This window comes from Mustela erminea, chromosome 2 (genome assembly GCF_009829155.1).
Source record: "Mustela erminea isolate mMusErm1 chromosome 2, mMusErm1.Pri, whole genome shotgun sequence".
NCBI classification, from domain to species: Eukaryota; Metazoa; Chordata; class Mammalia; order Carnivora; family Mustelidae; genus Mustela; species Mustela erminea.
The window spans coordinates 10,135,794-10,163,143 of NC_045615.1; the positions used below are offsets into that span (position 1 = coordinate 10,135,794).

The window sequence follows — 27,350 nt, forward strand, 5'->3', positions numbered from 1 at the left end:
CCTATTTGATAATATACAGAAGAATGTGTGCTTCTGTTATACATTCATTTCTAAAACAATGTAACTTAATCTCATATTACAAAAGTTATTTCCAGAAAGGGGAGTATACAATGAAGAATAATCATAATAATCTATAAAATTCCATTAAATATTCAGCTTTTTTTTCAAATACAATTTTTCTCATCAGTTTTTGTTTTACAGTAATAAGGGAACATTTCCTTCAAAAGGCACTGTTGCCTCACAGATGCTCTCACACTGATGTGTCATTTACAAATAGGGATACTGAATCCTTAACACTTTTTTTTTTCCCTCAAAAGCAGTCTATACCAAGTAAAAAATGAAGCAGGTTTACTGATGATTTTCTTATTTATCTGTTCCATGCACTGTTCTAGAAAAGATATGACTTAAATTATTTCATCTGATTTTAATACCAATTAATTCACTGAAGAAAAAAGCCCAATCAAACCATATTACGTTGATGAAATAATGAATTAGTTTTTTTTTAAACAATTCTTCTTCATGTATTTTTGTAGGAAGTCATACTATTTGAAAAACATATTCTAACTTATATTTGTGTAGATTTTAAGAGGGACTAAATACTGACTACTTCAGAATTGTTTGGTCTAGCCCATTAACACTTACTGGATATTGAATAGACTACAGGGACCTGCAAGTATGTATTTTAATTAAATATTGTCACTTTTTTTTTCTTTTTTAAAGAGAGAGAGTGTGACTGGGGAGGGACAGGGGAGAGAGAATCACAAGCAGGCTCCCTGCCCAGCACAGGCCCATCCTGGGGCTCAATCTCACAACCCTAAGCTGAAATCAAGAGTTGGAATCTTAACCAACTGAGCCACTCAGGTGCCCCTAAATAACGTCACCTTTATTGACAAAATGTTATCTCTTGGTTTACTACAGGGTATGGTACTTCTCAAACTTTCCCCCTTAATAATACTTTGTATAGCCCTCTACATGTCCCCTTTTAAGCAGTGTTCACTTTTATAAATAAGTGTTTGTAATTATTACACTTTTGTTAGAATACCCGTTCCAAGAGGACAAGTCCATCTTATTACTGCATCCCCTAATCTAAATCATAGCTGGCGCTTAGCAAGCATTTATTACCTTTTTATAGCATGAAGGACTTTCTGAAATTACCTCTGATGGCCACTAGTCCATGCATACCTCCTAAGATATGGGGCATAGTTCAAAGCAGCCTCTATCAGAAAATATCTTTCAAGGGGTGCCTGGGTGGCTCAGTTGGTTAAGCATCTGCCTTCAGCTCAGGTCATGATCCCAGGTCCTGGGATTGAGCCCTGTGTTGGGCTCCTCACAGGAAGTCTGCTTCTCCCCTCTCCGACTCCCCCTACTTGTGTTCCCTTGCTCGCTCTCGCTCTCTCTCTCTCTGTCAAATAAATAAATAAATCTTAAAAAAAAGAAAAGAAAATACCTTTCAAGACATCTGTATTATTTACTTTTAACATTCATGTGACTTTAATCCTGATCCATTACATATTTCTTTTAATATATGTTATTCTAAAGAAGAACTGATACATCACAGATAAACAATTTTAAGGATACAGCTGTGCATGAATGTACTGTATGGGCTACATTTGATTTTTAGCAAATATCTTAAGCTTAAGTTAGTATCTAAAAAATGGGTTTAAGAATACTTACCATGAAGGTTTTTATTGTTTTTTGAGAGAGCAAAGTAAAAATGCACTTAAAATACTTGGCATGCATAATAAGTACTTAAATATGGGCTCCCTTTATCTTTTTTTTTTTTTTTTTTTTTTTAAGTAAACTCTATGCCCAACATGGGGCTGGAACTCAGGACCTGAGATTGAGTTTCATGCTCTACCAACTGAGCCAGCCAAGTGCCCCAGCCCTTTTACCCTCTTATTAGAAATCCTCTAGATTCCCTTATAAGAACCTCAATTTATATCTGATTCTTCCCATTAAGTGTACATGGGCAATAACTGTCAACTAAGAAGTAAAAGTTCTCAACCCTTGAGCAAGAATTATGGCTAATCAACTATTTAAAAATCCTGAACCTACTGAACACCTCATAGATGAAAATTTTTTACCCAAAATTTTTAACCAGTGCCAGCAATGTCCACAGAGAATTTAAATTGAATTAATTTTTATTACTACTTATACTTAACACAAGTTTACTGTCTTAGACAAGTAGGAATTTATGGAATCTGCTTTATTGCACTGGACAGAAACTTGAAATGTAGTTATGTCGACATATTGTAATTTGTGGGAAATGAGAGATGACGTTCTCTGGAATACATGAAGATTCTCAACGATTGTTGCAAGGAATCACAAAAGAGATCTTTGGTCCAAAGAAGATATCTCTGAAAGAAAACAGGACATCAGTTAAATTCTGCTGAATACGAAGATATCTATTAGTGTTTACTGGGTTAAAAATGGACAATGATTTCCAGGATTTCAGACGTAATTATTCTTTTTTAGGGAATAAAGTACAAAGAGAATGCGTGGGAGGATTTGCCACAGGAGCAACAAAGACCAAGAAGGTAATCAAGTTTCCTACTTTCCTCCCCTTTGCCATTGATATTATGCTTTCATTTATCCATTAGGAAAAGGAAAAATTAAATGATTTCAAAACCTTATGGTCATACCAAAAGTATTATTTCTCTAATATAAGTTGGGATGGGCCATGAAGTTTAAATCCATAGATAAGAAACAGAAGGTTAAAAAATTCTTAGAAAGTCAATAAATAAATTTCTACATTTTATAGGAAAAGGACAAATGTTAAGCTATTCAACTCTACTGTTATTGAAAAGATCACATTAGGTAAAGTATAAAAATGCATGAAAATAATATAAAATTGTATCATGATTATGGCTCATTAAAAATATACTTAGTATGTAAGTATAGTTTGTAAGTATAGTAAGTATATATAAGTATAGTAAGTATAGTATACCCTGCTGTGTCATATATTTGAAAGTTGCTAAGAGAGTAAATTCTACAAGTTCTCATCACAAGGATAAAAAATTGGGGGTAACTAATGAAGTAATGGAGATTAACTAAATTTATTATGGTAATCATTTTGTAATATATGTCTGTCAAGTTATTATGCTGTATACCTTAAATATAAACAGTGCTCTATGTCAATCATATCTCAATATAAATGAGAAGAATATAGGATGGCAAATTAGAATTTTTGTTTACAGGGGTAAAAAAGGAAATATACATAGTAAGATAAATCTATTGGTACTGGGGAAAGGGTAACTAAAATCAGATAGAAATTACTTTTGTGTATCCAGACCTCTACTACCCATTAACACAGATGGTCAAAAAATTATATCATAAATTAAATAAAAGTGCTTCTCAATAAATTGGCTTCAGGTCTTACAATTACAAAAGAGCAAGCATGGTATTTTAATATTAAAAAGCATTTCATTTATGTAGTTTGGGAAAAAGTAAGTCATTTTAATGGAATCATTTTACTCATGTTCTTGATATCATTTAGTACAAGCGATTCTTAAACTTTATCATGCATCAGAATCACCTACAGGATTTGTTAAACCATAGCTGCTATGCCTCACCTCCAGTCTTTCTAATTCAGTAAGTCTGGCCTACGGCTCGAGGATGGATATTCGTTTTTAAAGAGAACTAGGTGATATTGAAGCCGCTGATCTGGGAGCCATATGTTGAGAACCAACTGCCTTGGTAGGAAAAATATTTGGTCCATATCAGAAGACCTGGATTTTCGTTTCAGTACTGATATTAGCGAGTTGTGTGGGATGATGCTGGTCATTTTACCTCTCTGCACCTTTCCTTGATAAGATGATTCTGTCTTTCCTATCTCATATCTCACATAGGAAAACATGATGACATATGTTGAAAGTAATTTGAAAGAGCTAATTTCAGTATGAAATAGCCAAGATCATACTATTTGAAGCTCTTCAGTAACCAGAAGAAGATGATTTTAAAAAGAGGAAACAAACAAACAAAAATACTGATTTATCTGCCATTGTATTATACTTAAAATGCATCTATTTTCCAAGTCAGTAGATACTTTTTATTTAGTTCATTTCTGGTTAACTCATACATAGAGCTAGAAATTCTTTCTTTGACCATGACCACTTCTTTGTCCAATTACTTGGCCCTGCTTACTAGGATCTTTTATCTAAAGCTTTTTATTGGTTCTCAAATTGATTTAAGATATCAACCTTGAAGCTGACCTTTCCCACTGGTAGATTTGTGTGTGTGTGTGTGTGTGTGATAAAAGTCAGATAGGGAATTTAGAATTTAGTATATTGGAGTGTTATTAATTTTCTGAATTATATTTAGTTTTATTAAAATCTGCCGAACTCTGTTTCTTAAATGAAAACATTCAGTTTCATACACAATGGTGATGATCCTAGAAAATAGCTGAGATTTAAGTAGGATTTTACTAAAAAAGGAGACTAATCTCAGCAAACATTATAAAGTTATCTTAAAAAAAAGACTTGTTATGCATACATTTCATACCCATATACTTTGTAATTACATTTCCTTACTTTGGGCAGCAGAGCAATTCGCTGAAGTTGCAGTAACAGATCATTTCACATCCCTTTCCATCCCAGAAGTGATCCTGGACGTTTACATCGATCTTTGTCAGGTCAGTTACTCCCTCTGGAAGGTTGTGACAGTTGCGATCTTTTAGTGTCTTTCTGTAGCAAGAGAGGCGATTGGCAGGCATGGCATGGACTCCTAGCAGCAAAGCTAGCCCAACAGTGACAGCAAGTACTATAAATTTCATTTTGGCTTTTTGCCCTAAGATAGAAGAGAAAGCAAAATGTGTTAGTGTTTGTTTTTTAAAAAGATGCAATTCATCTGAACATAAAGTTCTGTAGCATTCTCATAAATATTTGGAAAGAAAGATTGGGAGTTGACCTTTCCTACTCTCTTCTTTGTGTTTCTCAAAGTGTAATTTTGTGACTGTTGACAATAAAAATCCCTTAGAATAATTGTTAAAAATCAAATGCCTGGGTTCCACAACAAAATATTAAATAAATGCTGGGGATCAGGAGGAGATGATAGTAAGACCCAGAATCTGCATTTTTAAGTACCCAAAGTAATTTTTTATTTTTAGTATATTCAGTAGAGAAAAACTGCTTTTTAAGGTGGTAAAACTCCAGTGAATTTCTAGAACATATACCGTCAGCAAGTTCAGTGGTTCTTTTTTTTTTTTTTTTTTTTGTCAAAGAGAGAGAATGCAAAAGCACCCATAAGCATGGGGAGTGGAAGGCAGAAGGAGAAGGAAAATCAGGTTCCCTGCTGAGCAGGGAGCCTGATTTGGGACTCAATCCCAGGACCCTGGGTTCATGACCTGAGCCAAAGGCAGATACTTAACCAACTGAACTACTCAGGTGTCCCAAGTTCGGTGGTTCTTGATTTGGATATCCTAACAAAAGCAATGTCAAAGAACTTGGGTTCCACTCTAACAGGAACAAAAAACCTATCTATTATGACATTGAGAAATAATATTCTATACATATAGTTTAATTAAGTTTTTGATACCTACCAGAAATATTTTGGGGTTAATTTTTCTTGCAAATTTTTAGTAATATTGTGTATTTTTGTCCCATGTAGTTTACTTCATTGAAAACAGAGGCTTGAATTTCCCCTAATAAACATTTAGCCTGTTCTTGAACACCTACCATGCCAGGGAGATCATTATTGACTAAATCAATATATTCTACTGATGCAGTTCTAACATTTCCCTGACTGTAAAACATTTTATCTGTAGCTTCTACCAACCAGTCCCAGTTTGAGCTCTTGGGGTCATACCAGACAAATGTTTTTCTCTTCCAGGGGAGTATTTGCATACAACTGTGGAATATTCATCATCTACTTTCCCCCCACTTTTTTTCATCATCTGTTTATTCAGGCTTCTCTGGCTTTCAGGTTAGACTTGAAAAGAATGGGGGCTATTTTAGCAAAGGAAAAGTGGCAAAATAGTGGAGGAATCAGAATCAGAACCCTCAGCCATTCAGATTTCATCTTGTTGACAGATGCCAAAAGATCCTTCCTACCACGGAATATTAAAAAGAGGAGAAGACACATACGTATATTGTACTTTGAAAGAAAACAATGTTGTTGGAAGGAAATTTTTGTGTGAAGTTTTCAGTGACTAGATACATCTCAAAGGTGAATTAATTTAGGCAAGATTATGGATTTTTTAAAAAGACAATTATTTTTAGAGTAGTCTTTGGTTTACAATAAAATTGAAAGGGAGGTACAAATTTCCCACATACCCTCTACCCTCACACATGCATAGTCTCCTAAATATCAACATCACTCATCAGAATGGTAATTTTTTTTCCAAAGATGAACCCGCATGGCACATCATAATCTCCCAAAGGCCATAATTTCATGCACGGTGTTGTACAGTCTGTGGGTTGGACAAATGTATAATGACATTTGTCCATCATTACAATATCATACAAAATATTTTCACTGCTGTAAAAATCCTTTGTGATCTGCCTATACTTCTCTACCTCCTTAAGTTCTAGTAAACTACTGATGTTTTTTATTGTTTCTATAGTTTTACCTTTTTCCGAATGTCATATAGTTATACATACAATACGTAGTCATTTCAGACTGGCTTCTTGCACTTAGTAAAATGCATTTAAGTTTCCTCCATGTATTTTCATGTCTTGACAGCTTGTTTCCTTTAGTACTAAATAATATTCTATTGTCTGCATGTACCACAATTTATTTATCCATTTACCTACTCAAGGAAATCTTGGCTGCTTCCAACTTTTGGCAATTATGAATAAAGCTGCTGTAAAGATCCATGGACCAGTTTTTGTATGGTCATCAGTTTTCAGCTCCTGTGGATAAATACCAATGAGCACAATTGCTGAATTATATGGTAAAACTATGTTTAGTTTTGTAAGAAGCTTCTAAACTGTATTCCAAAGTGACTGTACCATTTCACATATCCACCAGCAACAAATGAGTTCTTGTTGTTTCATATCTTCATCAGTATTTGGTGTTGTCAGTGTTCTGGGTATTGGCCATTCTAGTAGGTGTGTAGTGATCTCATTGTTGTTTTAATTTGCATTTCCTTGATGACATATGATGTGGAGTGTCTTTTCATATACATATTTGCCATCTGTATATATTCTTTGCTGAAGAATCTATTAAGGTCTTTGGCTTATATTTAAAATCAGGTTGGGGGAACGCCTGGATGGCTCAGTGGGTTAAGCCTCTGCCTTAGCCTCGGGTCATGATCCCAGGGTCCTGAGATCGAGCCCCGCATCGGGCTCTTTGCTCAGCAGGGATCCTGCTTCCTCCTGTCTTTCTGCCTGGCTCTCTGCCTACTTGTGATCTCTGTCTGTCAAATAAACAAATAAAACCTTTACAATAAATAAATAAATAAATAAATAAATAAAATCAGGTTGGTTGTTTTCTTATTGTTGAGTTTTTAAGAGTTTTTTTGTATATTTTAGCTAACAGTCCTGTATTAGCTGTGTCTTTTGCAAGTATTTTCTCCCAGCCTATGGCTTATCTTCTAATTCTCTTGACATTTTCTTTCACAGAGATATTTTAACTATAATAAAGTTTAACTTAACAATTATTTCTTTCATGGATTATATCTTTGGTGTTGTATCTTAACAGGCATAACCATATCCAAATGTTGATTTTATTCAACAGAGTTTTATAGTTTTTCTCATATAAATCTTCTAAATATTTTGCCAGACTTATACCTAAATAATTTATTTTGGGGGGTGGTGCTAATATAAATGGTTTTGTGTTTTTAATTCCAAATTTCACTCATTCATTGCTTGTATGTTGGAAAGCAACTAATGCTTGTATATTAATCTTATATCCTGCAACTTTGCTATAATCACATACTAGTTGCAGAAGGTTTTTTGTTGATTCCCTTAGATTTTCTGTAGAGACAGTCATGTCATCTGAAAAGACAGTATTATGTCTTCTTTCCTACTTTATGTACCTTCTGTTTCCTTTTCTTGTCTTATTATATAAGACTTTTATATAGGACTTTCAGTATGAATTGAAAAAGAGTGGTGAGATGGCACATTCTTGCCCTCGTTCCTGAGCTTAGTAGGAAAGATTTAAATCTGTCGCCATTAAGGATGTTAACTGCAGGTTTTTTGGTAGATAGTCTTTTTTTTTTTTTTTTAAGATTTTATGTATTTATTTGAGAAAGAGAGAGCACAAGTCAGGGAAAGGGCAGAGAGAGAGGGAGAAGCAGACCCCTTGCTGAGCAGGGAGCCTGATGCAGGGCTCGATGCAGGGCTCGGTCCCAGTACCCTGGGATCATGACCTGAGCTGAAGGCAGATGCTTAACCAACTGAGCTACTCAGGCACCTATAGATACTCTTTATCAATTTGAGAAAGTTCCCTTCTATTTCTCGTTTACTGAGAGGTTTTTTTTTTTTTAATATTTTATTTATTTATTTGACAGAGATCACAAGTAGGCAGAGAGGCAGGCAGAGAGAGAGGAGGAAGCAGACTCCCCGCAGAGCAGAGATCCCAATGTGGGGCTCGACCCCAGGACCCTGGGATCATGTCCTGAGCCGAAGGCAGAGGCTTTAACCCACTGAGCCACCCAGGCGCCCCTCATTTACTGAGAGTTTTTATCATGCATCTGTGTTAGGTTTTCTCAAATGATTTTTCTGCATCTATTGATACTATCATGTGAATTTTTTTAGTCTATTGATGTGATGGATTATATTAATTAACTTTCAAATGTTGAACTAGCCTTGCAGACCTTAATCACACTTGACTGTGTTATATCATTCTTTTTATACTTGTTTGGATTCAATTTGCTAATATTTTGTTGGGGATTTTTGTATTGATATTCACGAGAGATATTGGTCTATAGCTTTCTTTTCCTGTAACGTCATTGTCTGGTTTTGGTATTACAGTAATGCTGGCCTCATAGAATGAGTTAGGAAGTATTCCCTCTGCTTCTATCCTCTGAAACAGATTGTAGAGAATTGGTATAACTTCTTCCTCAAATATTTCATAAAATTTAGAGGGGAACATATTTGAGCTTGGTGCTTTCTGTTTGGGAAGGTTATTAATTATTAACTCAATTTCTTTAACAGATATAGGTCTATTCAGATTGCGTGAATTTTGGTAAACTGTGTCTTGCAAGGAGTTGATTCACTCATTTAGTTTAACAGATTTATGGGCACAGATTTATGGTTCAAAGTATTGCTTTATTATCCTTTCAATTTCAATGGGATCTGTAGGATGTTCCTTCTTTCATTTCTGATATTAGTAATTTGTGTCTTCTTTTTCTTAGTTTACCTGGCTAGAAACTTATTGATTTTTTTAATCTTTTTGAAGAAACAGCTTTTGGATTCATTGATTTTTCTCTATTGATTTCCTGTTTTTAATTTAACTGATTTCTGCTCTAATCATTTTTATTAAGACATTGATTTTTATTTTCTTTTTATTGTAAAAAACTTCAAATACATACAAAATAGATATAATGTTTAATGAACCTCAATATACTCATCTGTTAGCTTCAATTTTATCACTGTATAGCTTCCCTTTTTCACCTATACCTCCACTTTTTTTTCTCCCTCAATATTGATTACTTTGAAGCCAATTCTAGTCATCTCATCTTATCCACAAACATTTCAGTATAGTTCACTAAAGGTAAAGACTTTTAAAAATCATAACACAATGTAAAAAAATGTAATGTAAAAAAAATGCTAAATCATAACACAATGGAACAAAATGCTAAAAAAAGTTAATAATTTCTTCATATCATCAAAAAGCCAGTCATGGTTTGAATTCCTAGCTTTCTCCTCTTATTTTTTGATTGAAATATAGTTGACATATATTAGTTTCAAGTGTATAACATAGTGGTTTAGCAGTTATGTACATTATGAAATGCTTTCCATGATAAATGTAGTTACCATCTGTCATACAAAATTATTACAATATTATTGACTATATTCCCTATGCTGTACTTTTTCATCCTTGTAACTTATTTATTTGATAACCAGAAATGTGTACCTCCTAATCCCTTCTACCTATTTTGCCGATTCCCCAATCCCCTTTCCTCTGGCAACCACTGGTTCTCTATATTTATAAATATTGTTTCTCATTGTTTTTGTTTGTTTTTTAGATTCCACGTATAAGTAAAATCATATGGCATTTGTCTTTCTCTGACTTGTTTCACTTATCTGTTCTAATTCTTATTACTCCTTTTCACCTGCTTACTTTGGAGCAAATTGAATTTGTTCTAGCTTCCTGAAGTGGAAACTGAGATAATTGATTTTAGATATTTCTTCTTTTCTAATATTTGCATTTAATGCATTCATAAATTTCCCTCCAAGCACTGCTTTTGCTGCATCCCACACATTTTGATAAGTTGTTTTCCTTTTCATTTAGTTCAAAATATTCTAAATGTTCTCTTGAGATTTCCTTTTAGCTCCAATGTGCTATTTAGAATTGTGTTAATCTCCACCTATTTGGGGATTTTCCAGTTATCTTTCTGTTATTGATTTTTAGTTTGATTCCATTATGGTCTAAGGGAAGAAATTGTATGATTTCTATTCTTTTCACTTTGTTAAATCATGTTTTTTTTTTTAAGATTTTATTTATTTATTTGACAGACAGAGATCACAAGCAGGCAGAGAGAGGCAGGCAGAGAGAGAGAAGGGGAAGCAGGCTCTCTGTTGAGCAGAGAGCCTGATGCGGGGCTCAATCCCAGGCCCTGAGATCAGGACCTGAGCCGAAGGCAGAGGCTTTAACCTACTGAGCCACTCAGGCGTCCCATGTTAAATCATTTTTTTTTGGCCCAGAATGTGATCTGTCTTGATGTATGTTCCATGTAAGTTTGAGAAGAATGTGTATTCTGCTATTATGGGGTGAAGTAGTCTGTAGATCTCAATTATAACTGGTTCATTTATGGTGTTGTTGAATTCTACTATGTCCTTACTAATTTTCTGCCTGCTGGATTTGTTCCATTTTTGTGGAGTGTTGAAATCTATGATATATGGATAGTGAACTCATCTGTTTTTTCTCACAATTCCATCAGTTTTTACCTAATGCAGTTTGATGCTCTTTTGTTAAGCACATACTTGTTAACAATTGTTATGTCTTATTGGAAAATTAACCCCTTTATCATTATAGAATATTTTACTTTATTCTTGATAACTTTCTTTTGAAGTCTATTCTGTCTCAAATTCATATAGCTACTCCTGCTTTCTTTGGTTAGTGTTAGTATGGTGTATTTTTCTCCATACACTTACTTTTTATCTTTATCTTTTTAAAAAGTTTTTATTTTTAAGTAATCTTTATACCCAATGTGGGGTTTTAATGTACAACCCCAAGATCAAGAGTCACACTCTCCTCCAACTGAACCAGCCAGGTGTCTCTTTATGTGTCTTTATACTTGAAGTGGGTTTCTTGTAGATAACATATAGTTGGGTCATGTTTTGTTTGTTTGTTTGTTTGTTGTCCTTCATAGTATCATTCTCAATTCTTCACTAACACCTATAATAACTCCCATAACAAGATGCCACAGATTGGGTCGCTTAAACATCAGAAATGTATTTGTCACAGTTCTTGACACTAGAAGTCCAAGATCACAGCAGATTTGGCCTACCAGATGGCCCCTTTCTCACTGTGCCCTCATGTTGCTTTTCTTCTGTGCATATGGAGAGAGAAAGAGAGAAGTGTCTGGTGTTTTTTCCTCTTCTTCAGTCCTATTGGATTAGGATCTTGTGCTTATGACCTCATTTAGCCTTAATTCTCTCCTTAAGGGCCCTATATCTAAATACAGTCAATTAGGGGCGAGAAGTTCAACATAGGGATGGGGGGGTGCAATTGAATATTACTCAGCAATAAAAAAGAATGAAATCTTGCCATGTGCTACAACATGACTAGAGCTAGAGAGAATAATGCCAAGTGAAATAAATCAGTCAGAAAAAGACAAACACCACATGATCTCACTCATATGTGGAATTTAAGAAACAAAATAAATGAGTAAAGGAAGAAAAGGGAGAATGAGAAACCAAGAAACAAATTTCCAACTACAGTGAACAAAATACGGTTAAGAAGGGAGGTAGGTGGGGGAATGAGTGAACTAGGAAGTGGAGATTAAGGAGTACATTTATCCTGATGAAAAAAATATTTTAAAATTCCTTTAAATTATAAAGCACTATATACATAGTTTAACATTGGGTCATATTTTTTGAACTACTCTGATGATCTATCTTTTAATTGGGACATTTGGACCATTGACATCCAAAGTGATTATTGATATATTTGGACTAATAGCTATCATATTTGTTTTTGTTTTCTATTTGTTGCCCTGTTCTTTTTTCCTATTTTTCTCTTTGACTTTTCTTTCTGCCTTATTTTGTGGTTTTAATTGAACATTTTATATGATTCCATTTTCTCTCCTTTCTTAGCATACTGGTTATACTTTTTTCCCCACTTTTTTTTTTAAGTGGTTGCCCTAGAGTTTGAAATATACATTTTCAACTAATCTACATCGCCTTTCAAAAAATGCTATAGCTTGGGGTACCTGAGTGGCTCAGTCAGTTGAATGTCTGACTCTTGATTTGAACTCAGGTCATGATGTTAGTTGTAAGATTGAGCCCCATGTCGAGCTCCTGGCTCAGTGGGGTGTCTGCCTGAGATTTTCTCTCTCCCTCCTTCTACCCCACTCTGTCTCTCTCAGATAAACATCTTTATTTGAGTGGGGGGTGTAGCAGGAGAGGGAGAGAAGCAGACTCCCTGTTGAGCATGGAACCCAACTTGGGGCTCAATCCCATAACCCCAAGATCATGACTTGAGCCAAAATCAAGAGTCAGTTGCTTAAAAGAGTCAGAGCCATCCGGACACCACAATAAATAAATAAATACACACACACACACACACACACACACACACACACACACACAAATACTATACCACTTCATGGCAGTGTGAATATCCTGTAACAACAAATTATCTTAATTCCTTCCTTTCGTTCCTTGTATCATAACTGTCATTTGTTTCACTTGTATATAAACATACATTTGCATGTATATGTGATCTATACATAAACATGCATAATTGAATACATCATTGCTATTTTTTTATTATTGCTATTATTTTGAACAAACTGTTCTCTGTTAGATCAGTTAAGAATAAGAAAAATAATTTTTTCTTTTGCTTTTACTTATTTCTCCTTCCATGCTCTTCCTTTCTTTATGTAGGTCTGAGTTTCTGACCTATATTACTTTCTTTCTCTCAAAAGAACTTATTTTAACATTTCTTTTAAGGCAGGTTTACTAGCAACAAATTTCTTCAATTTTTATTTGAGAAAATCTTTCTTTTTTATGTTTGAAAAATAAGTTTGCAGAGTACAGAATTCTGGGTTGAAATTTTTTTCGGTCAACAGTTTAAATATTCCATCCATTCTCTTCTTTTTTAAAAATTTAAATTTGATTAGCCAACATATAGTGCATCATTAGTTTCTGATGTAGTGTGCAATGGTTCGTCAGTTGTGTATAACACCCAGTGTTCATCACATCATGTACCCTCCTTAATGCCCAGTTTCCACATTCCCCCACCCACTTCCCTTTCCACAACCTTCAGTTTGTTTCCCAGAGTCAAGAGTCTCTCATGATTTGTCTCCCTCTCTGATTTGCTCCCATTCAGTTTTCCCCTCCCTTTCTCTATGATCCTCTGCGCTATTTCTTATATACTCCATTCTCTTCTCGCTTGCATGGTTTCTGAAGAGAAGTTGGATATAATACTTACCTATGTTCTATATAAGTAAGGTGTTTTTTACCTCTGCTTTCTCTAAAGGTTTTTTTTTTTTTAACCTTTGATTTTTCTGTAGTTTGAAAATTACATATCTGTGTGTAATGTTTCCGACATATATCCTGGTTGGTGTTCTCTGAGCTTCCCGAATTTGTGGTTTGGTTTCTGACATTAATTTGGGTAGATTCTCAGTCATTATTGTTTCAAGTATTTTTTCTGTTCCTTTCTTTCTTTTCCTTCTAGTATTCCCATTAGGAATTTTGTAGTTGTCCCACAGTCCATAAATATTCTGTTTATGAATATTTATATTCATAATATATGAATATATTTCCCCCCCGTCTTTATTCTGTACTTTTGGAGGCTTCATTTATTATATCCTCTACCTCAGTGATTCTCTCCTCCGCTGTGTCCAGTCTGGTAATGAGCCCATAAAAGACAAACTTTATTTCTTTTAAAGTATTTTTCATCTCTAGCTTCCTTTTTTGGTTCTTTCTTACAATTTCCAACTCTCTGCTTACTTTGCCCATCTGTTCTTGCATTCTGTATACTTTATCTGTTAAAGTCCTTAGTATATTAATCATAGTTTTTAAAATTCCTGGCCTGATAATTCTAACATCTCTGCCATGTCTGGTTCTGATACTCATTTTATCTGTTTTTGGTATGCCTTATAATGTTTTCTTTATAGCCACATATGATGTACCAAGTAAAATGAACTGCTGAAAATAAGCCTTTAGTAATGTGGTGAGATGTGCGGGAGAGGAAGCATTTTATAGGCCTATAACTAGGTCTCAGTCTTTTAGTGAGTCCATGCTTCTGAGCTGTGACTTTCATAAGGGTTTCTCTGGATTTTTTTTCCTACTCTCTTTGGTTGGACAGCTAGCCTAGAACCAGCTGCAGTTGGATGTTTCTCTTTCACTAGGTCAGTTAGGCTCTGATAATACCTCAGCAGGTTAGGTTTTGGTTAAATAGTTTCTCCTGAGGGCAGGCCTAATTAAGAACAGAGTGCTCTGGCATATTTCCTTTCTCCCCCCCCCCCCCCATGAAACCCTGGGAGGATTTTTCTGTTGTTCACTGTGTGTACTTGGTTCACTCCTAGAGGTAAATCTCACAATATTGTGGGGGATCCCCATGACTGGGTCCTTGTGGAGCTGTTAACTCTCAGAGTTGTCCACAGTGAGCCTCCACCAATTCATCGATCATGTTCAGGTTTTTTGTCCGGTGGTGGTTTTGTTTGTTTTTTACCCTGGCACTTGTTCCATGACAGTTTCTACTAATGAGTCTTGGCTCTGGGAAGACTTTAATTCCTATGTTCATCTGCTTGTTTTCCTTATCTTGGGGGCATGGTTTCCCCTGTGTCCTCCCCTCTTATGAATCCAAGAAGAGTTGTTGATTTTTCAATCTGTTCAGCTTTTTACTTATGGTTAAGACAGAATACTGATTTCCAAGCACCTGATATGTGGAATTGGAAAACGGAAGTCTGCTAAAAATTTTGAATAAACATATTCACTGCTTTTTTCTAAACTTAGAAAAAACTTAGAAATTAAAAATATTTCTTTATATTCCAAAGGAGCTTAATATTTTCTTTGTTTCATAATCTAATTTGAATTAGTTATTTTGGGGTTTTTTAATATTTTTTTTAGAATTTTAAATATTTAATTTAATTCCAATTCCAAACATTAGTGGAAAAAAAGACAAACGTGAGATCTATTTCACTTTGTATTTTTTCCAATTTGATAGAGCAAGACAGTGTTGTATTTCATCCCAATCTACTATATAGACAGATAATAATGCCTTCCAATAAACTTTTTACAGATCATAGTTTAAATTTTATATTTAAAAAAATGTAATTCTCTGAGGTGCTCTAGTTCTCAATTACTTCACTTTAGGGCCTACTTTATACTCATTAGATAGGTGATATTTTTTAAAGAGCCATATTTCTTGACATTTTTTTTACAGGTTAATCTTCAAAGAAGGTAAATTATATCCTTTATTCACTGAACATTTACTGTGGCAGGAATCACCACAACTATTAAGCTTTAAACAATATATTAAGATATAAAACAAAATTCTACTATAGTTTTTAAACAGTTTTATTGAGGTAAAATGGACATATAATAAATCATAAATATTTAGAGTATAAATTTTGATAAGCTTTGCCATATGTATATTCCCATGAAACCATTACCATAATCAAACTTATCCCTAAGTTTCCTCATGCCCTTTTGTAGTTCATCACTCTTACCTCCTCCCTTCCCTCCACTCTTATACAGACAACAACTTATTTGCTATCTCCAGAGATAAATTTGCATTTTCTAGAGTTTCATATAAATAGAACCATAAAATATGTACTCTTTTTTTCTGACTTCTTTCACTCAGCATACTTATTTTGAGATTTATATATGTTGTTGCAGGTATCAATAGCTGATTTCTTTTTATTGCTGAAAGGTATTAGTGTTACATTATATAGGCTTCAGATTGTTTATCCATGTACCTGTTGATGGACATTTGAGTTGTTTTATGTTTTGGCCAATGCAAATAAAGCTGTTTTGAACACTTGTGTATGAGTCTTTGTAAGGTCAGAGCTTTCATTACTCTCGAATACCTAGAATAGTTGCATTGAATGATAGGACTATGTTTTACCTCATAAGAAATTGCCAAATTGTTTTTCCAAAGTGATTGTACCATTTTACATTCCCACCAAGAGTGTATGAGAAACTTCCAATTTCTCCACGTTCTCTCCAAGGCTTGGTATGGTCAGTCTTTTTCATTTTTGGCCATTCTAGTAAGTGTCTCATTGTGGTCTTATATTGCATTTCCCTAATAATTAATGGTGTTGAGCCCCTTTTCATCTACTTATTTGTTTATCTTTGGTGAACAGCCTGTTCAAATCTCTTGCTATCTTTTAAAAATTGGGGTGGTTTTCCTGAATTTTAAGAGTCCTTTACAAATTTTGGATACAAGTTCTTTATCAGATTTGTACTTCCTAAACATTTACTCTTTATCTGTGACTTTCCTTATCACTTTCTTAACAGTGGGCTTCAAAGAGCAAAAATTTTTAAAATTGATGAAGTCTGATTTATCAATGTTCTTTTTTTCTTTAAAAAATGCTTTCATTGTCATATATAAGAAAACATTGCCTTATCCAAGGCCACACAAAGTTTTTCTTCTTATGTTTTCTTCCAGTTTTATAATATTAGATATCCCATTTAGTTATGTGATCTATTATAGTTAATTTTTTATTTAGTAAATGGTGTGGTTGAATTTCTTTCTGCATTTTTTTTCATATAGTTGTCTAGTAATTTTAGTACCATATTTGAAATTATTGTTATTTTTCCACTGAATTGCCTTTGCATCTTTGTCAAATATCAGTTTTCAATTTAGCTGTGAGCCTGTTTCTGGGCTCTATTCTTTTTCATCAATTTATTTCTTTATATTTATGTGAACACTATAGTTTTGATTACTGTCACTTCATAATAATTCTTAGAATCAGGTGGAATTAGCCCTGAAATTTTCTTCTTTCACAAAGTTGTTTTGGCAATTATAGGCCTTTTGCATTTCTGTATAAGTTGTATTATCAGCTTCTCAATTTCTACAGAAAAAGCCTTCTGAAATTTTGATTAAGATTGCATTGAACCTATAGATAAATTTGGCGAATAATGGCATTCTAATAATATTGGCTTTTCTGACCCTGAATATATCTTTCTATACTTTTATTTTTACTCATTTTAGATTTCAAATATGTTCTTAGAGGTAGTCTATCATTTGGTCTTTTTTTTTTTTTTTTAAAGATTTTATTTATTTATTTGACACACAGAGATCACAAGTAGGCAGAGAGGCAGGTAGAGAGAAAGAGGGGGAAGCAGGCTCCCTGCTGAGCAGAGAGCCCAATGGAGACCCTGGGATCATGACCTGAGTCAAAGGCAGAGGATTTAACCCACTGAGCCACCCAGGTGCCCTGGTCTTGTTTTTTTTTTTCATCCAAACTGACAATCTCTGACTTTTAAGTGGAACATTTAGGTCATTTACATTTAATGTGATTATTGACATCATTAGATTTAATCCACTGAGCCACCAGGTTCCCCTACATCATTCGGTTTAAATCTATCAACTTGGATTTTATTTTCTATTTGGTCTACTTGCTCTTTGTTCTTTCTTTCCTCTTTGTATGTGTTTTTTTGGATTAAGTGAACATTTTTGTGTGTGTGATTTCATTTTACTTCCTTTGTTGGCTCATAGCTATAATTCTTCATTTTGTTGTATTAGTGGTTCCCTTAAGATTTATAATGTATATACTTTAACTTACCATTTCCCTTCAAATGATATTATACTTTACAAATAGTATAAAAATTTTACAATTGTATACTTCCATTTCTCTTCTCCCATCTTTTATGCTATTACTGTTATGTATTTTACTGATGTATATGCTAAAAAATCAAAATATATTATTATTATTGCTTAAACAATTGTATTTTAGGGCATTAAATAATGAGAAAAAATCTTGTGTGTTTATCCATGTAGTTTCTATTTCCAGTGCTCTTCATTTTTCTGTGTAGATCCACATTCCATCTGATATCATTTTCCATATGCCCTATTGATGTCCTTTAACATTCTAATAGTGTAGGTTTTCTGGTGAGGAATTCTTTAAATTTTTGCATGTCTGAAACTGTCTTTATTTTCCTTTTTTAAAAAAAATTTCTGCTGGTTATGGTGTGGTAGATTGATAATTTGGATTTTTTTCAGCACCTTAAAAATGTATCTGTTTTATTATCCTTTGCTACTGCTACTAATACTAACAAAAGTGTCAATTCTGGGTTGGCTTTAATTGATAGATTATTCTAGTTATGAATTATGTTTTCCTGCTTTTTTGCAATTTGGTAGTCTTTGATTAGATTACAGACAGTTTAAATTTTGCATTGTGGGGTGCTGGATATTTTTGTATTTTTATAAATATTCTTGTGCTGAGATGTAACTAAGTTACTTGGAAACAGTTTGATTTCTTCAGGACTTGGTTTTATGATTTGTTCGATGATTGTAACTCAGTCAAGCTAATTATTCCTACTACTGAGACCATTTCTTCCTGAGTATTCTACCCAATGGCCAATGAATTACAAGCTTTTTTCAATTTGTTTCTGTGAGTAAGATTGACTTTTTGTGAGTGCCAGACACTCTGTTCTCTAATCCTCTCAGATTTTTCTCCCTGGCCATAGATAGTTTTCTCATTTGCATGCACGAACCAGTTCTCTGAATATTTCAGTGGGGCCCTCTGCAGACATCCAGCATTTTCTATGTATCTTTCTTCTCTCCAAACTCTGTTCTGTGAATTGTGGCTGTTTTATTCTCTCTGACATTCAGCTCCATTTTCTCAGTTCAGGGAATCTGCAGGATTCTGTGTTCCCTCTCCTTGAAAATTATACCTCATTTGTTTCCCATCTCTCACAGGACGATGTCCTTCCTTGCTTGAAATCCAGTGTTTTGACAGAGGTTGTTTCAAATGTTTTGTTTGGGTTTTTTTTGTTGTTGTTGTTAGTTCAGAGGAGTGAGTAAATCTAGTTCTTTCTACTCCATCTTGGGTGGAAGCAAAGCTTTCTATACTACTATTACAATTTGCACCTATTTTTGGAGGAATATGAAGGAGAGATTCCTAAACTACAAGTTCTAAAAATGAGCTGCGTGGTACTCTGGTAATTTTAATATTTAAGCCAAAGTCTCGGAACTATGTTTTTCCTTTCCACAACCTTTCCTAAATTGGATTATGTTGCTCTTACTCCGATCTCTTGGATAGGGTAAGAGTTATAGTGTTCCAAAACACAATAAATAAGACCCATTATGGTTTGCACAAGGAGCCATTCAGTCTGCCCTTCCAATTTCTGGAATGATGCTTGTGTAGTTTGTTCTAGTTGATATAGCCTGCTGAAAAACAGCCTGAAATCATTCTTTTATCTTTGGGCCCAAGTCTTCACATACTGCTTCAGGTGACTTAGAATTCCTCTGCCCATACCAAGACCAAGCTGGCAAGAGTATTCAGGAGAAGAGCAGCCAATACTGGGAAAGTGAGGGAGTCAAAGAATAGCACTGATGTAGGACTCACTGATAAAGTGATTAAGTAATTATGTGTGACAGAGAAAAACAGGAGCAAGGTGGTTTAATTCGGTTCAATGTAACAGACATTTTTTAGTATTTCCTCTATACCAGGCACTGTCCTAAGTACCAACAGTGCAAAGGAATTAAGAACAATATTAATAACTACACCTATCCTCTTCCAATCTCTCCAATAACTTCAATTAAAGCTAAAGTGATTGTGGTGGCCTCCATATGCAATCTGGCTTCCTGCTATCTCTCTCTCTCTGAAATGATTACTCTTTCCCTTGTTCTTTCTCTTCTAGCTAATCCTCAAAAATACTAGACACATTCTTGCCTTAGTGCCTTTGCTCTGGTTAGTTCCTCTGCTTGGAAAGCTCTTCCAGCAGATTAACTGCATGTCTGCTTTCCTCAGCCTCTTCAAGTTTTTGTTCACTTTGCTCCTCAGTAAGATATATTCTGTTTAAAATTGTATCTCCCCTCACATACTCTCAATCTGCCTTAGTTGCTCTACTTTTCCATGGCATTTATGAACCTCTAAATTGTTTAAAAATATTCTTATTATGTCTCCCAGAACTTGAATGTAAGCTTCAGGAAGACAGGATTTTGTCTGATGTGTATTCCAAGCACCTCAAACAATGCCTGGCATGTTAGTGAAAGAATAAATAATATATCCTAATCTCTAGATGCTTATATAGAGTCAGAGAAGGAGGAATTTCTCATATTTCTAAACTCAATATCAAGTTGCAGGGAACGATTTCGTATGGGAAGATGTTAGTGAGCTGTCAAATTCTTAAATTTGGATATCATCAAGTACTATTGTTTTGATTAAATTGCATTGTATTGCATTTTTTCTAAATAATCTGACTTTAAGATGTACTTCCCAATTTCTGGTTTGTTTCCCTTTTTAATCAAAACTGTCATTTATTCTAGTCAGCTCTTACCTGAATTAACAATATATAGTTATAGGGGAACCCAGTTGCCTCAGTTGGTTAAACATTGATTTGATTGCAATTCAGGTTATAATCTCAGGGTCATGAGGTTGAGTCCTGGGTTGGGCTCCGCAGTCACTGGGAAGTCTGCTTAAGATTCTCTCCTTTGCTCTCTCTCTCTAGTATAAATAAATCTTAAAATGTGTGTGTGTGTGTGTGTGTGTGTGTGTGTGTGTGTACTTTTATCAGAAGATTCAACAACAGCAGAGACCCCTCCCCTTTTCTCTAACCTCCCTTACCAGATTACTGTCTATCAAAAAATTGAGTTTAGGGAGAGGGGTGGAGAGAGAGTTGTAAATTCTTTGTAACCTTTTTACCAATTGTGTTTGAAGAATTTTTGTATTATATTAGTCAATAGCATTTTTCATATATTTTACAGTTTGGGTCTCCCCAGATTTATTTGTTTGTTTGTTTGTTTTCACTATGCAACCATGTTGTTCTTATTTTTAGTAATTAGCTTAATTTTATCTTAATTCTTGTGGCTTTTGGAAAAAGTCATGCATTTACTAAGCTTGGACTCTTATTACTTTTTATATGTTTCCTGCATATAAGTGTAGTTTTGAACTCATTTCACGACTCTTAACTGCTTGAGCTTTCTTTCCATTAGATGGTTCTAATTATAGCCAGAAGCCTGATTGGATTTTTTAAAAATACTTTTTTAAAAAGTAGTAACACTCAGTCTAAAACAAGGATCATACAGAAAAGAATAGATAAATAAAATACAGCTAGTTTCCATCTAGAGATTAGGGTTGTTAGCATTTTGGTATATCTCTTTTTGGTATGCATAAGGCGAGGGTGTTAAGGAGAACTTGAGATGGCCAGGGACAGAACATTGGGAAACTAACATTTGAAGACTGGGCAGAAGAAAAGTCAGAGAAAGATGTTGTACCAGCGAAAGTTATTAAGAAGGAAGTATAGGCTTTTAAGATAATGAGAAAAGGGGAAAAGGATAAATGGGTGAAAAGCTGAGGACAAACTCATCCCAAAGATTTGTATTAACTGAGGTATATTCCTTAGAGTGTCTCCACTACACCCTGCTACGTAAAAGCAGGTAAGTTCAAAATCCATATATCACCACTTCCTGACCTCTTTTATAGTCCTGTGTCCCTGATTATATACATGATATTGAAACTCAGATGATATTTAATATTGTTAAAATATAATTGATAAAATGCAGGATACTCAGTTAAATTTAAATTTCAGATAAATAATAAATAATTTATAATATAAATATGTCCTAAATATTACATAGTTTCTATCTCTTGTTATTTTTGATAATGTGTTTTTTGTTAGAAGATAGCTCATCTGACCCATTTAAAAAACATATTGCAATAAAGATACATAGAGTATTTCCTTATAATTAAATAGAAATCTTTCTTCCTCCATTAAGATTTTTATATATGCTAGAAGGAATGTGCTTTACTTTCCTGGCTTATTCTTGACTTTCAGTTCTCAATTTAAATGTCATTTTTTCAAATGCTTTCTCTGACCATCCAATCTAAAGTAGTTTCAACTTGATTCTTTCATAGTGCCTTCTTTTTTCTAATGATATTTATCACATTTTAAATTATATATTTATGAGTTTACTCATTTGATGTCTATCATTCCCTTAAGACAGAAAGCTTCATAAAAGCTGTCTATTTTGTTCACTACCACATACCCAGTGGCTAATACAATGCATGGCCCCTGTATGTGGTATTACATGAATGATTCTCTGAAAACACTTTTTTTTTTTTTTTAAATCCTGAGGAAGTTCCTGCAGTGGTTTCATGGTATCTAAAAGATGGTCAACTTCCTAAGGCTAATCCTAAGGCCTTCCTTCCACTTCTCCTCCACATCTATCATTCACTATTGCTCAGCTAGTAGTCATCTCTTCAGTCATCTCTTCAATCCTACACATATGTCTTTGCCTTATTATTCCCTCTCACCTCTTCCCTTTATGTTAATTTCAGACCAAACCATCTACTGAGGACAAACCTCAAACTCATCTCTTCTAAGAAGCCAGATCCAGCCTGCTGTTCTTAATAGCTCCCCTGTTCTATGTGCCTATAGCACTCATGTGTAATCTTTTTTTATTTTTAAGATTTTATTTATTTATTTGACAAGGAGAGACACAGAGAGAGAGAGAGCACAAGCCGGAGGAGTGGGAGAGGGAGAAGCAGGCTTCCTGCTGAGCAGGGAGCCCGGTGTGGGGCTCAGTCCCAGGAGCCCAGGATCATGATCCCCCTGAAGGCAGACTCTTAACAACTGAGCCACTCAGTTGTCCTGTGTAATCCATTCATTAAGAACTGTGAATTTGACTGAATAATGCCTTGTAATTGTCAATATTTTTCATAAACCATTTAAGGATAGAGAATATGGCTACAGTTGGGAATCAGAAATTCACCAAAAGACATTTATTTGGCCATTGAGTAAATTTGTCGTTCTGAGTATTTACCTAGAATCAGGAAGGAAGATATGGAAATGCCATAAAGGGTCTTATAGAACATGATTAAGAACTTGGATTTTATTTAATATATTAGGAAGCCATTGTAAGATTTTTGATAGAATAGAAACACGATCTGATGAACGACTTAAAAAATAATCCCTGACTGCTTTACAAAGATGTGTTGTGGTGGGACAACATTGGAAGAAGAAAAAGGCTATTGGTGAAAGTTGATGGAAGATAAAAAACAAGGATGACTCTTAGGTTTTTGACATAAGTGATATTGACGTTTTTTGAGTTGAGGAAGAATTAGATGGGGTCAATTTGGGGAAAATTTAAGAGTTAAATATGAGACAAATTAAGTTTGAGGGGCCTACTGGACATCCAAGTGAAGATGTTGAGTAGGCAGTATGTGTCTGAAGGTTAGGGCTAGAAATAAAAACTTGATGGGGCGCCTGGGTGGCTCGGTGGGTTAAAGCCTCTGCCTTCGGTTCAGGTCATGATCCTGGGGTCCTGGGATCAAGCCCCGCATCGGGCTCTCTGTTCAGCAGAGAGCCTGCTTCCCCTCCTCTCTCTCTGCCTGCCTCTCTGCCTATTTGTGATCTCTGTCTGTCAAATAAATTTAAAAAATTTTTGAGAGACTTCAGGATGTTTATTGATCATATTTATAGCTATGGGACTAGCAGGGTAGTGAGAATAGATTAAGAAGAGAAGTGACAAAAGACTGAGACCTGGGGCAAGCTGATATTCAGAGGATTGGAAAAGGAGATGCCAGCATCATTAAGGCAAAGACTATAAATTCTTTTGCATCTCTCAGAGTGCCTGCTTTAACGCTGGGCTCACAGTAAATGTTCCAAAAACATTCACTGAAGGAATGAACAAATAAATTGCTGGAAAAGTGGGTATGTTGCCATACCATGCACCTCTTCTGAATATGTCCATGCCAGAGCACAAAATACTGTTTCTGTCACAGTCTCAGTCACATACTAGGATGGAAAATTCCACACCTGGCAAGAACTTACTGGTAGTTTTTTTTTTTTTTAACACTTAATAAATTACATGTTTGAAATGAAGTTTTCTCTTCTTCTTTTACTTGAGTGCGGCAAATGGAAAAATATCTCAACCAGTATGTTCTAATGATACATTGATTATTTTTTTCATTAGAAGACACCAAACTTAATCCTTGGCAATCCATCAAGACCATATATTTTCAAGTGCCAGTAAGAGTGAGATGACTTTGGCAAATCTGAAGCAAATTGCTCTATTTTCTTTTCTATTTCAGTTGAAGTACATGCACTTAAAATTCCTCCTGGAGTACATCCAAATTACAAAAGGAAACAAAGCTAAAATCTGAATATCGAAAGGAATAAGCAAGATATCCTTAGATAGTTATCTATTGGTTTTTTTGGATTCAAATTTATATAATTAATATTGTTCCTAAAACTGTATGATACCATTCATATTCGAATAGTGGCATAATTTTCAAAGGATCAAAGCAGAGGATATAGAGTCATGGGCAAGGTATTTCCAACACCTTGTACCATCATAAAATATAGAATTGCAAATTTTGATTATGGGAGGGTATTTGCGATCAGAAGGCTTTTGAATCATTGAGTTAAATGAAGACTTAAAAAGAAAAATTATCCCATTTAATGGCCAAAACTAACAGGGCTATACAGTTTAAGTGTTCAGAGATTTATGATGCAATGCTCATATAGGCAACTGATGTCAATTCTGGGAACTGGTATTAAGAGCAGTGGAGTGAAACAGAGTTGATGAATTAGACAGAAAGGGCAGTTCATTTTCAGATTTCTTTCAAAACACAGCAAGAGAGAAGCAAAGGCTGCAAAAACAAATGAAATTTCCAGCCTAGACCTTGACATGTAAAATATCAAAAATTATAGTTGAAAGAGATTAAAATTGCCATCTAGCCTGTGATGTTTCCCATTCATCTTTCTTGGGTGATGAAAAAAAGAGTCATTTCAAAAAATTTCTCTTTCTTACTAACTGTTGTTAGAAGAGGTTTGTGATAGAAAGCACCGTTAAGTAGAACTTCTTAAAGTGTGTGTTACAGAAGAGGTGGTACGAGAAAGTGGATAAGCCTTTCAAACATCATTAAACCAGGCAAGATCCACTCAAGTACCCAAGAGACGTTCATCAGTGGAAACATGAAGTTCACATTTTTCCTGAAAGTAATCTTCCTTCAGAGAATGCATTCAGAGAATGCTGTAAGATGATATGAATATTCAGTCTTGTATCATTCTACTTATTTTTCTGGCTATAAAAGATCATCAGCATTGGAGAAAAGGACAAGGATTTGGGGGAGATTTTCATAGCTTGCATAACTAAGTTAAGGAATCTTAAAGAGGAATTTTTATAAGCCTGAAAGGGAAAAAGTATTCCCTTTATCTTAGCAGCACAGACACTGTAGTGTGTTCTATGGTGGGGACACCAAGGATGAATTCAGTGAATTCCCCCTTTGTATTGCACATTTATACCAGTTCCTTTTTAGGAATCAGGATTTTAAGAGCAAAAAAAAAAAAAAAAAAAAAAACCATTTCCTTTCTTAGACATTGCAGTTAACTTCACATAGAATAGGTAATATAGAGATATATCTACTGCATTGAAAGACTAACTTTATATACTTCATTATTCACGTATGATTCTGAGAGTTGGAATAATAAGGTCTTATTACATGGGATCAGATTCAGAGTGGCCATAGGCAGTAATCAGGAATCACAGTGAGGGAGCTGTCTCTTTTTAAACCTATGATTAAGTGACTCTCCCAGTTAAGGAATGTACATTTTCTAGTCCCTTTTAATCTGACTATTTTCTTTTATCCTAGGAAGCATTATCTTTTTCAAAGTACATCCATCTCCTTAGAGAATCCCTTTCTCTTCTGATTCAACACATAAATACATTTCTGCTCTAGTCTATGGCAAAAATTTGTAATAGAATAAGTGATACAAAATGATATTTAAGAAAAAATACATACCCTTTCTTCTCTGTTCTTTTTGGTCTTCTTGGCAGAGGAATCTTCTTAAATGCTCCAATTCACTGGGTGAGTTTGGGCAAAAGGAGAAAAAAGGAGGTGCTAGAAGGAGGTTCTTTACAAATAAACCTTTGTCTGCCTTGTCTCTTGCCTGGGATTGACAGACTCACTGATCCAGCCAGGACTGGGGAGGAGGGGAGTGGAAAAGAGACAGGCCTGAAAGAACTGCCTCCCTTGGATTCTTCCAAGCCAGGCAAGGCAGAACTGAACAGCTTCTTTACAGAGGGAAATAACTAGTCTATACAAGAACTTCAGGGAGGCAGACTCTTGGAGCAATAAAATGTAAAACCTGAGGGATTTAAAAAGAACACAGAGTAGTTTTAACCTTAGGAGAAGTGTGTGTGCGTGAGTGAGAGACAGACAGACAGACAGACAGAGACAGAGACAGAGACAGACACAGAGACAGATAGGGACAGAGAGAGGAGAGAGAGAAAAAGAGGCGAAGGAGAGAAGGAGGAGAAATGGCTAATGTGATTTTAGGCAAATAGCTGAGCACTTCTTCCTCTTTCACAGTTTCTTTGTGATTTTTCACTCAGTTTTCCTCACCATCTAGATCTCTTATTATAATATTGTGGCTGAATATATGTTCAAACTCTCCAAGTCCTCACCCAGTGAGTAATTACCAGTCAAAGGAAAGTAGAAATAAAATGACTGAGAAAAGAAATCCGTGTCTCAAATAAAGGCACAAAAGGAATTTCACTCTGTTTTGAGCAAACTGCACTGGAATCGTAGCATCTGCTAACTATCCTTTAATTGTTGGTTAATTTTTAAAAATTCAATTCGGAGTAACATGGAAGGAGTTGGAAAAATTAGAATCTGGATTATCTAGACAGAGAATAAAGGGAAGAGCATTCTAGGTTGTATAAAAAAAGGCAGGAAGGTGAAGGAGAGGGGAACAACTCTGGGGTGACTCAAGTAGTTTAGTGTAGCTGGATCTAGGGACAGCAGAGGAAACAGAGAACTAGAAAGAAGCAAGCTGATGAAGTACCCCATATGCTACATTGAAAATTTTACTCTGAAAGCCAATGGAAAGATGAGA

The 27,350-nt window shown here is 34.7% G+C and overlaps 2 protein-coding genes across 4 annotated transcripts in view; one reads left to right on the forward strand and one right to left on the reverse strand.

The window, feature by feature from the left end:
• The window catches only part of SAP30 (Sin3A associated protein 30), a 76,235-nt gene that overhangs the window by 12,240 nt on the left and 36,645 nt on the right, over positions 1–27,350 (forward strand). The window contains exons 4-5 of one of the 2 annotated variants that reach the window (XM_032332223.1): positions 2,476–2,537; positions 2,762–2,817. In XM_032332223.1, the coding sequence (XP_032188114.1) occupies positions 2,476–2,537; positions 2,762–2,817 (118 nt within the window). The remainder of the gene's footprint in view (positions 1–2,475; positions 2,538–2,761; positions 2,818–27,350) is intronic. The other variant, XM_032332225.1, reaches the window with a different exon arrangement.
• On the reverse strand, positions 1,474–26,488 carry SCRG1 (stimulator of chondrogenesis 1). 2 transcript variants are annotated; one of them, XM_032332227.1, is made up of 4 exons: positions 26,255–26,488; positions 6,750–6,848; positions 4,530–4,785; positions 1,474–2,357 (listed from the first exon to the last, which is right to left on the reverse strand). In XM_032332227.1, exons 2-4 carry the CDS (start codon positions 6,811–6,813, stop codon positions 2,303–2,305), a joined length of 375 nt encoding a protein of 124 aa, XP_032188118.1. In that variant the 5' UTR covers positions 6,814–6,848; positions 26,255–26,488; the 3' UTR covers positions 1,474–2,302. The 2 variants fall into 2 exon arrangements, with proteins under 2 accessions (XP_032188118.1, XP_032188119.1); XM_032332228.1 differs by lacking the exon at positions 6,750–6,848 and having other exon boundaries at positions 1,821–2,357; positions 26,255–26,414.

What these genes read in the sequence shown, in the direction of transcription:
- SCRG1 (XM_032332227.1), bottom strand. Translation starts at nt 6,813, where the DNA reads ATGGATCTTTACAGCAGCTTTATTCATAATTGCCAAAAGTTGGAAGCA. An exon ending in AGCAGCCAAGATTTCCTTGA is followed by an intron (nt 4,786 to 6,749) that starts GTAGGTAAATGG and finishes CTTCTATCTTAG; the next exon opens with GGCAAAAAGCCAAAATGAAA. An exon ending in GAATTGCTCTGCTGCCCAAA is followed by an intron (nt 2,358 to 4,529) that starts GTAAGGAAATGT and finishes GTTTTCTTTCAG; the next exon opens with AGATATCTTCTTTGGACCAA.